Genomic DNA, 12695 nt, shown 5'->3' on the forward strand with positions numbered 1-12695 from the left:
TTAATTTTCTTTTTTTTTTTCTTTTCTTTTCAGTATTATGAATTCCCTGGTGATTGTCCTCTTTCTGTCTGGAATGGTAGCTATGATTATGTTGAGGACGCTCCATAAAGATATTGCAAGATACAATCAAATGGATTCCACTGTAAGTCTAAAATGTAGCTCCTAAAATTATTTTGAATGTCATTTTTCTGGTTAAATATGTGGCTGTAACAGGCTATTTAAGTTGCAATCTACTGTATTAAAATAGATGTATTTCTTTTACAGGAAGATGCTCAAGAAGAATTTGGCTGGAAACTGGTTCATGGTGATATTTTCAGGCCCCCAAGAAAAGGAATGCTGTTGTCAGTTTTTCTAGGCTCTGGCACACAAATCTTAATAATGACTTTTGTTACCCTGTGTAAGTAAAGTGGGGAGGATTTAGTTGATTGTACATGATTTGTCACTGCTAACTGCATGGTGCTGGTAAAAATAGCAGTATCATTTTGTCTAGAAATTTCATTAAAGTCATTAGAAACAGCTGAGCTGATATAGTAAACATGAGCTGATATAGTAAACATGCAACTTAGTATGCACAGATTATAAGGTAATTGATGTACTGGCTTTAAGTCAAACATATAGGCTAAGGTTTCTAACATCATTTCTAAAATTGTGCATCTCTGCTTCACAGTTTTTGCTTGCCTGGGATTTTTGTCACCTGCTAACAGGGGAGCTCTAATGACCTGTGCTGTAGTTTTGTGGGTACTGCTTGGAACTCCAGCCGGTTATGTTGCTGCCAGATTCTACAAATGTGAGTAATAGTTACTGAAAATGACAAGGCTTAAGTTCATTAACATAAATTATCATTACAGTACTGATTTTTATTTTGCTGCACTGTTTGTAGCTTCCATCAGGACAACTTGGGGAAATGTATTTACCTTAACAACAGAAAATGTATAGAGCACTTAACATAGTTACACTGGTTTTGATGTAATCATGCCTAAAGATCCTGAATTGCTCTTGCTGCTGTGTATTTGTGAAATTAAATAATATTAGTACTAAGGTCATTACATCTTTACATCAGACTGTTTTGTGCTTCTGTTTCCTATCACTGTGGGGACTGTGTAAACCTGCATTGAGTTTTAGCTGTGGAGATTGCTTGGTAACACACACCTGCACCCCCAAATCGTGAACCTCAGTTCTTGCATGCCTGAGATTTGTGACCTATTTTTAGCTAGCTCCCAGGTAGTTTTGAGAATAATGCTTATTGCACTGTGGCTGGAGCACGGGGAGAAGGGCTGTTAGGTGTTCTGTAGCTGTAGAAATCAACCCTGTGGTGTCTGGGCCCCTGACAGGAGTTAGTTGATACTGTTCTCCCTCACTGATCCCAGCTATTGTTTCAAGACCTGTCTGTCTGCCAGCCTCAGATGGTTTACCCTTGTATCCTCTGATTTATTTTAAGGTGAAGCATGGCATTCTGCATACAGCTTGTTTTAATTACCTTACTCAAGGTGAAAGTTTTTTTTGACTGAGAGAAATGGATCTTTCGAACTAGTTGTGAATATATGGGGCTAGAGGAGAAGTTTATTTCAGAACTTCAGCCTGGCAGTAGATATTGGAGATCTTTCTTCCTACCGTTTTGTCATTTTCATGTGGGGAAAACCAGTTGGAAAAGTGAGTTTGTATCTTGTAGGGAGTTTTTTGCATAGTGGTGGTGACATGAAAGTGAAGTATTCCTGATATCCAAGCCAGTTAGACTTAAACAGAAGGAAATTTTAGTACTAAGAGCATAATTAAGGATAGAATTATTCTTTATATTATGGTGTATATTGTGTGTTTTGAAGGATATTTTGAAGTGTATTGATGGTAAATTGAATCCTATGTCTTTGGTGGAAATGTAGTTATTAAGGATAACATTTAATATTTTACTGATTTGTAATCACTTAGTTGATACTTTAATGTTGTGTACAATTACTAAGATAGTGAATGACTGATCCAGAGATATTTTTATTATAACAAGAAGTGGTTTATACCCTGTATTAGAGCATGTAAATATGAATGGGTTTTTTTTTTATATAGTATACAAATAATGTGACACATAAAACAAAATGCAACTGAAATGGATATCCAGTTTTAAAAGTTGGGTTTTTTTTTTCAAAATTGCATTTAAAAAGTGAAACCTGAGCTGAAATTAAATGGTTAATCTTAATAACTGCTGTCACGTTCTACCAAGTTTTTATGAAGAAATAGAAACTTAATTAAAATCACTCTAACCATAATCACTTCTGACTCTTGAAATAAAGAAGCATGTCATTATGGCAGTGCTCAGATGAAATTATCAGCTTCACTGCACTCCAGCAGGATATTTTCATTTGAAAGTATTTTGACTAGAATTTTTATCAGCATAGTGCAAATTCATAAAGATTTTCTTAAAAAAGCTATCTTTGGTCTTTTGGTATCACCACTGCTTAATGCTGTTAAGTCTCAAGAAAACATCACTACTTCTGTAAGCGTGTTAGTTCTGACTCTCCTGTAAGATTCATAGGCAAGAATTATTTCAAGAAAAACTGTTAAGCTTGGTTTTCATGTATTTATGTATCTTTACCTACTGAAACCTGCAGTCAAATGCTAGAAAGCTTAAATTTCTTAATCACTCCAGGTTTAAAACATTTTTTAAAGATTTAGAAATACTGCAAATCTGCTCCCTCCTTTTAGTAGATAAAGTCGTCAGAAACACAGTTTTAGTTGGATACCTTTCCTGACCTTGGTCCGAGACGTTTTGCTTTGAAGTTCTGTGGTTAAGCAATAGGATAAGGAAATCTAATTTTATTACTGAATATTTAGTTTACTGGTTTTGGGCATGATAGCACATTATTTGAGTATTTGCAAGCTAAGTATAACAGGTAAATGGACTGGAAAATTAATAGTTGAGCTTAATGCATGTTTTAATGTCTGTCAAATGTTTTAATATGCAGCATTTGGAGGTGAGAAATGGAAAACAAATGTCCTGCTGACATCATTCCTTTGTCCTGGGTAAGTTGAGAATATTGTCATGATTAAGAGAATTAAATTGCTTCTCTGATGTGCATAGCTAATTTTTTAGGTTTCAGCTATATAAGTAAATCTTACATTGTCCCTTTATTCTGGGAGCTACAAGAGTATCATGGTGCTTTTGACAAAGATGAGTATGTTAGTGCCATATCATCCTTAGATATTTTTTTTGTAACTATTTGTTTACTCTCTCCACATGAAAAGTTTGATTAGGAAAAAGCATTATGATAGCAGTACGTTTTAGCCCCACTTTTTCATTGTTTTCTTTTATTGTCTGGACTGCACTATTCTGACCACGCTGTAGTCAGTCTTCTATAGTGTCATATGATGTATAACCACTCTGATAATTTTTTCCACTTAATCACAGCAAGCAGTCTTACCCTGAAGTGTAGTTAAGACAAGCATATATTTGAAATAGCTTAGTTGGAACGTCAGTGCCTGCTGGAGTTCAGTCCCACTAGATTAACAAAGAATTGCTTGTCTGATCTCTTTGTTTTCATATTTTGTGCGTGTCATTTGGTTTTAGCAGAGATTCGTGCTAAAATCTCAAAACAGTGCCATTGTTTTGTCAAGGTTACTAAATGTTCAGAAGTATTTCTGTGCTCTAAGTGTGCTCTGTGTTTTTCAGAATTGTATTTGCGGATTTTTTTATCATGAACCTCATTCTCTGGGGAGAAGGCTCTTCAGCAGCTATTCCATTCGGTACCTTGGTTGCTATTTTGGCACTCTGGTTTTGCATATCTGTACCACTGACGTTTATTGGTGCCTATTTTGGGTTTAAGAAAAATGTAAGTGTTTCTGAGAAGTTGTTTTTGTAAGTGTATACATACAAAAACACACACAAATATTTTTCTCTGTATAGGCCATGTCTGAGGTAGCACCTAAGCTCATTGCACTGTTGGCTTCAATTCATGCAGTTCTAAAGCAACTGAACTTAGATAACCAGTCTTGGTATTCCAAGGCTGTGACACATGGTTGGTGGCAGTGATACTTCTCTGCAGCGATTTGGGTTGTCATTGTATTTAATTGACTGACTGCTACAGGTAAATCAGTGATTTGAGCATTTTTATTTTAATTAGCATCTTTTTCATATGCTAAAACAAGTACTTGACCCAGCAAGCATGAGGGAAAGCAAATTATGCATTTCTGGGTTTCATCATATATCTCTTGTTCCTGTCTGCCCTCACCACTGAGGATGTTTCCTGGTCAAATTGCTAGAGTTCTGTGAAATCTGTTTGCATAAGTGTTCTGTAAATGGCTATCTCTGCTTGACAGACATTAATTGTAATTTGCTTCTAAACCAATCAATTTGACATATTTTTATGTGGGCTCTTTGTGACCAAACATTTAATAATTTGGTGACTAAATCATTAAATAATGAGATTTGGTTTTTTTTTCTTTTTTTTTTTTTCTTAAAAAACTGTTTACTGTCCCTCACAAATAAATTTCTATAAGTGCAGATACATTTGTGGGTTTTCTCCTGCATAGGAAGCCAGGATTCTGCTGTCTGTAGATCTCCTGTAATACCTTCAGAGACTGTTGTTCTAGTAGTCACCTTTTAATTCAGTGGTTTTTTTCTGATAACCATATTGAAATTCCATCAAGTTTCCCTGCATTGTACAGGTGTGTACATCTTCTTTTAAGGAAGGAAGATTTGATAAGCTAATAAGGCAATGTTGTAGGTGTCACAAAAACTTGAAAATCTAATCAGAAAGGAAGCGTCTATTGATGATTTTGATGTAATCTTTATGAAAGGCAAAAGATGCAAAGTATGCAGGTATCTCACAATGCCTTACATTGTTTTCTCCCACCATGCTGATCCATGTGTCTTGAATTAGGATTAAATTGCCAGATTGAGTCCTTTCAGTGAGCTTATCCTAGTGTGATTTTGAAGTAAATCCTGAAAGACAACATGTAGGAATTTTTAGAAGGTGAAAGCAGGAATCTGCACCACCACTACCCCAGCTGAAATATGGTAAATCATCTCAGGCTCTGTAACAGATGATAGATAGGCAAACATTGAAAGGGAAGTCCAAAATATCTGTCACTATGTTTTCAGTAAGAGCTGTCTTTTAGCAAGTTGGCCAAGCAAGTGTTGGTAACTGAGCTGGAGCAAAAGCAAATGCAGTGTAGCTGGGCGTGCACTTGCCCAAAATAAAGAGTAGGCTTTTTGCCACCACTCATTACAAAAAGAAAGCAAAAAGGTTTGATATTTTATTTATTTAACTGTTTGTTATTTTCGTTTGAAGGCTATTGAACACCCTGTTCGCACAAATCAAATTCCACGGCAGATTCCTGAGCAGTCGTTCTATACAAAGCCATTACCTGGTATTATCATGGGAGGGATTCTTCCTTTTGGATGTATCTTTATACAGTTGTTCTTCATTCTCAATAGTATTTGGTAAGTTCATTATAAATTGAATTTTCTCTGTCATAAAAAGTGGTAATTTCTTTGTGAAAGTTTTTCTTCAAGATGCTTTCCCTGATTATTTGAGGATGCAGTGTTACCATAATACTGGTTCAATAAAATTTAAATGTTAATATCTTTTTAATATTTTGTTATTTCAAAGATACTCGGTGCCTGTTGTGCTTGTTGGGGTGTACAGAGAGGTGGCTGTGATATGCTTAGCAATTTACAGCTGACCTACCTTCAGATAGTTTGTTGTTTTCTCATGCTACTCTTGTGACTTCATGTGGAAGTGGCTCTGAAGCTGATATGTGGCATATAACTTGACAGCAGTAAAGTTAATTAAAGTAAACTTGAGATTTTTTGGTAGCTATTATTAGGCTAGAAAAGTATTACTACTCTTGGGAGGAAAAAAAAGAACCAAGAACAAATTCTTGTGAAATCTTTATTAAAAAAAGAGTGTTTATTTTTCAAAAGAAAGCCCCATAAACTAGTCCAGTATAAGTGAATTTTGATGTGAGCTCACTGACAAACTAATCTACTGTGAGGAATTTGTCTTCCTTCTGGCATAATTTAGTTACTGGATCTTGTTAAACTGTTTCTGAACCTTGAATAGGTGCCTCTACCCAACACAGACTGCTACAGCGTTTGACATTTCTTGTTATTTTGGAGCTTTGCCCCTTTGATTGAAATGTGAGGTGAAATCCAGGTTCTTCTGAAGTCAGTGGAAGAGGTCACGCTGACTTCACTGGAACTGTGATTTTGCCATTATGTTTAGTAATTTCTTTCTATAAAATCTCAACCGGGGCATGCTTTGGGCCTTGGTTTCTCAGTATTCTCAGACTGAGCTGCCAAGGTTCCTATTCTTCAGTTAGAAAATAAATTAGTCAATTGTATGGCTGCACAATTGACAGTATTTCAATAGGAAGGGGAAATACTTAAGATGAAGGTGATGTTACTACCCATGAAGAAATAATAATAACACAATGGCCATTTTATTTTTTTTTTAACTCCCTTTTATAGGTCCCACCAGATGTATTACATGTTTGGCTTCCTATTTCTGGTATTCATTATTTTGGTTATTACATGTTCTGAGGCTACAATATTGCTCTGCTACTTCCATCTATGTGCAGAGGTAGGAAATATTTCCTCTGTTTTCAAACCTGATAATGTTCTAAGAATGCTTCAAAAATTTTAATGCTTTTGTAATTGAAAATAAGTATTCCAGAATTCAACATGAACACTAGGGCTAGATGAGATGTACTTAAACAACGTCTTTAAAAAGTGAGACAAGCTACTTTTGGCAAAACTTGTAAGAAATATTAAAACCTTGCACTGGGTATTGCTGAGTCAGATATCACATCTTTAGATACTCACTCCCTATTTTCTGAAGGTGCTAAATTAATCCATTAATTTTGTTCAATCAGAGTGCATTTTGGACATGCCTAACCTTGGGAAAAAAAATTTCTATGGCGGGAATTAAGTACGTCTGGCTTATTTGGGGTTTTAGTATTTTGGTTATTTGCTATTGATATTTAGGTTACTTATCTCTAATTTTGAATGGTGTAATTAAAGCAGTATTGATTATATAAAGTTCTTCTCCCTCTAGATAAAAACTCTACAAAAACTTAGTTTTGGATAAAGTCATAAAAGAGAAAGCAGCTCTGCATTCACTAGTAGGGTCAGTGGGCTAGAGGCGTACACAATATTTCTCACACATTTGTATTTTTTCTCACTCCTAGGATTATCACTGGCAGTGGCGTTCATTTCTCACTAGTGGCTTCACTGCAGTTTATTTCCTAATATATGCAATACATTATTTCTTTTCTAAACTGCAAATCACAGGAACAGCTAGCACCATTTTATACTTCGGTTATACCATGATTATGGTTTTGATCTTCTTCCTTTTCACAGGTAAGTGTACTGAAGCTGAATTTTAAATTTTGAATCTGCCTTTAGTTTTGCACAGTAGAATCTTTGGCAAAACTGATCTTGATACAGAATTATAAATTTATGTATGCCTTTGATTTTTTTCAGGTGTAGCATATTGCAACTATGTGATTACAAACTTTAATAAAAGAAATAAGTGAGGATGAGGCAAAACTACTGCTAACCTGAGGTGTGGCCTACAATTAGGTCTACAAATATGTGATAAATGTTTTTCCAGACTTTATTTTTATGATAGTCATATGACAAACTCAGTTTTTAAAAATTAGATGTCTTCAGAGAAAGACACTTCAAATCACACACAATTGAGTATAAAGTCACAGTGTCAAGATAAAAACTGCAGATTCTGTGGAATAGCTGGAAGGAAGAGAGAGGAGTAAAGGTTCACAAAGAATGCCCTTTTTTAAAATTTGCTCTCTTCCAGAATGTATTTACTTTTATCCCAATTGCATTGAAGTGGCGTGGGAGGCAGACAGAATTTCTCTAACATTTTTTTTATCAGTCTTGTCAGAACCTTGTATTCTTCATTGTGAGCATTTGGAAAATACATCTGTCTTAGGTGCTGCATTTCAATTTCCTCTTCAGTAATTGAGATGAGGTCACAGAATTTTCCATTGTAGTCTTCATTTAGACAGAAATAGCCCGTGTTTAGGGTGGAAAAATGGCAGTGGAAAATGCAAGAAGTCTCCTTTCAAACTGATGGAAGAAGGCAGCAACCGCCAACTCCTCAAAAAAATCTGAAAAAGTCTCTGTTCTGCTCCAGCAGAATGCAGTCCATCCTTGTATACTCTGCCTTACAGAGCAGTACTTCTGAGACTACTTTGACCCGATCAATGGTTTAAATAATTTCAGGCTTCATGTTGATGATGACTTTTAATGATTCCAAAGGCTTGGATATGTATCTGTGTATATACACTATCTTTTGAGGCCTCCTAGACTACAAATGGCTTGTCATCAGAGCTTTTAATACAAATCTCACTATGACTATTAAGGAGAATTTTCATTTCCACTTAACCTAGGAAAACAAAAATAGTGAAAGAAAAAAGAACTAAGAATGGTGTTCATTTTAAGTGTAACTGAATATTTCAAAGACATGTCCACTTCAGCTAAGGAAATATTGAAGCTGTTTGTGGACTGGATGCAGATGATGAATGGGAGCAATGGCCTGCAAGAATTTTGGGTCATTGCCTGTTAAAAGGAAGAAATGAGACTTGAGTGCATTATATAATCTCATTGAAAAGTGATCAAGCTGTGTCCCAGAAGTAGTCAGTTTTATCTTCCATCCTTCATTTTAAGTCAGTCCAATGTATTTTGGCATTGCTTGCTGATTGTTTGTAATTTCTACATCTCTACTTTTATTCACATTTCTGTAGCAGTTTGCAAGTCATTCTCAATGCATAGATCAGACATTCTGCCTTCCTTGCTCAGGTTTTCTTCTTTCTCACCCTGCTTATCTCTTAACCTTTACTTCTGGTCTGGGTGTACTGATGGTTTCATCACACTAAAAAATCCTAGGATGTGTGGTTGTTCAACTAGAAATGAATGTGTACTGCTGTATGCAGATCAATTTTAAATGCAGTGCAAACTTACAAAGTAGTGTGAAAAATAGTAATGCCTTATATAAGTGTAAGGTCAATTCATTTAGTTTCACCAGCTTTTCCAACAGATGTTCAGCAAGTCTGCCTGTAAACAGTTTTGCCCAAAACCAGATTTGTGTTTACCCTGTCTCCTTTGTTCACTCTCTTCACTTTGCATGCATGCACTAATTCTGGAGCAGATTCATTGAAGATAAAGGGGATTTACAATAATTTTCTATGCTGAGACATGGTTTAGCTGCCTTTTGCATCTCAGATACCCACATAATTTCTGTCTTTTGCCCTTATTCTTTCGAGTCAGTCATGTCACATGACATTGTCTACAGGCATTAAGATGTGTCCACTGCATCCCCTTTTTCCTTTGCTCACATGTTCACTTTCAGTTAACCAAGTGGCTGTGCAGCACCTGCCAGGAAATTTTTAGGGTAGGTTCCCAAGCATGCAAAGATGAGGTGGTTTATTCTCAGCCCCTTTCAGCTGCTTTTTGTGGCAGTCATTTGTTTGTAATTGGGAGAATGGAAATGCAAGTCATCCTGTGCAACTAGAAATAAGTTTTCAGAGTCTGTATGCTCTTGGATTTTTAAATTTTCAATTTCTATGTTGAAATCAGGGGAGGATACCCTTGAGGTAATTAATTACACAGAATTGTAAAACACTGTGCTTAACAATTTTTTTATCTTCTTCCCTCAAGATTATGTGCAAATTACCTTTTAATTTGGGGAAATAATCCTCTTTCTTGAGATTTGAGAAGAATTTTGTCCATTTAGGTTGATATGAATGTAAAAGCAGATTACGTTCAGTTCTCTGAAATTTACTGAAGTGCTCTGAGATAAGGATTTACAGAAGAAATCAGAGGTAGGGTAAAGGTACAGGCAATTCTCCATTTTTTCAAATAAAAGAACATATTAGCAATTTAGCAAAAACTGCTCCCAAAGGCAACTGACTTCCCATGTCAGGATGATAAAAAAGCTAAAAAGAAAAAGTCGTAATTATGGTATGAAAACTATTCTGCTGCTGCTTACTCATCTGTGAAAAATTGTCAGGATCGGGAGGAAGGGCTTTGATGATGCCCTGCTGCTATGTCAGTGTAACACATGCTTCAGGCACTTGCATCCATACTGCATTCCAGGTCATTGATCAGACTCAGCAGGCAGAATACCGGGAGCTACATGACAAATCTTTGATTCACAGCTGGGATCACAACTACGTATCATAGTAAATGAATCACTTAAACATCAGTAGTTTAGCAAGCGTAAAGTGAAAAAAAAGGACCATGATATCATTCATGGTTCCTTTCAAGCTTTTATAGACAACAAGTTACCACACAACTTTGGTTGCCTCTCTTACTGGATCTAAAACAAAGGAAGTTTTTTTTCCTCTAAAGAAATTTCTTGACGCTTGTATAAGTTAAGGATATAATTTTAGAAGAAGTACTTAGGTAAAAATCAGATAATCTTCAGGGCTTTTTTCCTGTCCTAGTTTTTGTGGGAAATTAAGGTTCCTGTAACAGGTGTTCTGAGCTGCTGTTTAATACAGTATCATTCTGATTGAGACTGAGTTTTGATGTAATCCAGTTAGATTAACAAAGCCCAACTATATTAACTATTTCACATTCAAAATAATATTTTTTTAAAAAGTTCTTTTGGAGTTACAGAAAAAGAAGGGATGAAGCCACTGTTTTTATTCTGCTAGAAGGATAATAAGTTATCAGAGAAATGGTCTTCATCCTCCAATTTTAGTTCAAATCTGTGTGTACCTTTTGACTGTCGTAAGTGTTTCAGAAGTGTTTATTTTTAAGGTATGTAACACATGTTTTCAGTAGGTCTACAAGTTGTGTAGTAACTACACTATGGTTTGAAATTTGTATTAACTCAGTCTATGGAGAAATAAAGGTAGTGCTCTAGTTTTCCAAGATCTTAAAGTATTGCTAAGTAATGGGAACTCTGATAATGTTTTTATGTTTAATAAAGATAATAACAACGTTCTGACAGCTGAGCAGATCAGATAAAGTATGTGTGAGTAGTCACTGAGAAAGGGTGAAATGGAGCAGTGTGAAGGAGTGGGACTGCAGCATACTGGAACAGCAAGGGCAAAAAAGTAAACAGAAATATCTTTCTACTAGAGTGTTCCACATGATCTATTCTATGCTTCTGAAAATAATGAGAGGTTACAGAGTAGTTGATGCCTTTAAAGTCTGGGTACTGTCTGTAATGTTCCATTATCTGATCTGATTGATGTACTGAAGGCTGAGGACAGCACATCACATGTACATACATCCTGACGTATAAATTACGGATAGAATTTAATGTCTCCTGTGTCAGTGTTCTAACATGTCATTTTCTTTTTTCTCTCCTTTAGGGACAATTGGATTCTTTGCATGCTTTTGGTTTGTAACCAAAATATACAGCGTAGTGAAAGTCGACTGAAGAAACCAATGTAAAGAGTTAACACAGAAGAGGTTTAATCTTCATTAACGTAACTTAAAAACCTGGTCTCGTTGATGAACTTGAGCTTTATCAGAAGTATTGGCTTCCTGTTCTGTGAGAATGATACTGAAATGCACCTACTTTTCCACTAACACGTTTGTATTGTGACTTAACAATTCGTTTTCATTCAAACCTTAATGAAGATCAGAGTTACAATATTTATGCATTTGTAAATACAACTATACTTTAAAAGAAGTGTTAAATTCTAATGGCAGAATAGAAGTGGCTGTATTACACAAGTTAATGATACTTCTGATCAAAGTACAACTGTAAATAGGTTTTTCTAGCTTGGTAGGTGGGATGATTTATTTTTCTTTGAGGGAAATGAGAACTTTTTATTATGCTAACTTTGAAGGATGACCTCTTAAGAAGTGTTGCTTTTAGTCTGGATGTGATTTTTATTTTTTACTGGTGTTACGTTCATAAATATTCTGATTTCTGTGACTTAATTAGTTTTGGTGTTCTTGGCCTTTTAAACTATGTGCCTCTGAGTCCTTGAATTTATAAATTCATAATCCAATAAACATCGTAAAAATGTCTTCATTGACTTATTATATATTAGAAGTTCACAAAAAAAATGTAAATACAATTATATTGAAGACAGATGCTTAAAGATTGCATAGAGTATTTTATGGCATTTTCTATGGTTTAATGTATATTGACACACATTAAGATCTGCCAGAATTATTATTTGTGCTAAATGGCTGTAACATGGACATGTGATTGTGGCACATGGGAACTAAATTATACACCCATTTAACAAAACCTCTGCAGCATTAATCCAGTCCTTAACCCAGAGAGTGCTATGGAGTTGTCACTATGTTGAGAAGATCTTACAATGCATGAGTCGGCATTCTCTGCTGATCTTGCTTTTAGATCTCAATGATGCATATTCTATAGAGCAACTATTGCTGACTGTACTTAATGTAGGTTAAAAAATAAAAGAAAATTACTATTTTTGCCTTATATTAAAAGACTAATGTCAATTTTGGATGACTGGCATTAAACCTATATTTGCCTTTTTTTGGAAATGGAGTATTTTGTTCAAACCTTGTTTGGTAGTTTTAGATTCATAACACAATTTGGCTGGTAAAATTTTATTTAAAATTAAACTTCCTGTTCCAATTGCCATTCATAAAGTAGGGGGGTTTTATTCTTACCACTTTATTTTTCTATAGGACCTTAACCTGATGATGCTTGAATATTAGACCAAATAAAAATATCCTTGGTTAA

At 35.1% G+C, this 12695-nt stretch overlaps 1 protein-coding gene across 1 annotated transcript in view; it reads left to right on the plus strand.

Annotated features, from left to right (window-relative positions):
- The window catches only part of TM9SF2 (transmembrane 9 superfamily member 2), a 31235-nt gene extending 18540 nt beyond the window's left edge, over positions 1-12695 (plus strand). The window contains exons 9-17 of the mRNA XM_038139705.1: positions 34-142; positions 265-397; positions 668-787; positions 2952-3009; positions 3656-3815; positions 5277-5428; positions 6458-6569; positions 7177-7348; positions 11335-12695. Coding sequence (XP_037995633.1) covers positions 34-142; positions 265-397; positions 668-787; positions 2952-3009; positions 3656-3815; positions 5277-5428; positions 6458-6569; positions 7177-7348; positions 11335-11402 — 1084 coding nt within the window. The 3' untranslated portion in view covers positions 11403-12695. The remainder of the gene's footprint in view (positions 1-33; positions 143-264; positions 398-667; positions 788-2951; positions 3010-3655; positions 3816-5276; positions 5429-6457; positions 6570-7176; positions 7349-11334) is intronic.

This window comes from Motacilla alba, chromosome 1 (genome assembly GCF_015832195.1).
Source record: "Motacilla alba alba isolate MOTALB_02 chromosome 1, Motacilla_alba_V1.0_pri, whole genome shotgun sequence".
NCBI classification, from domain to species: domain Eukaryota; kingdom Metazoa; phylum Chordata; class Aves; order Passeriformes; family Motacillidae; genus Motacilla; species Motacilla alba.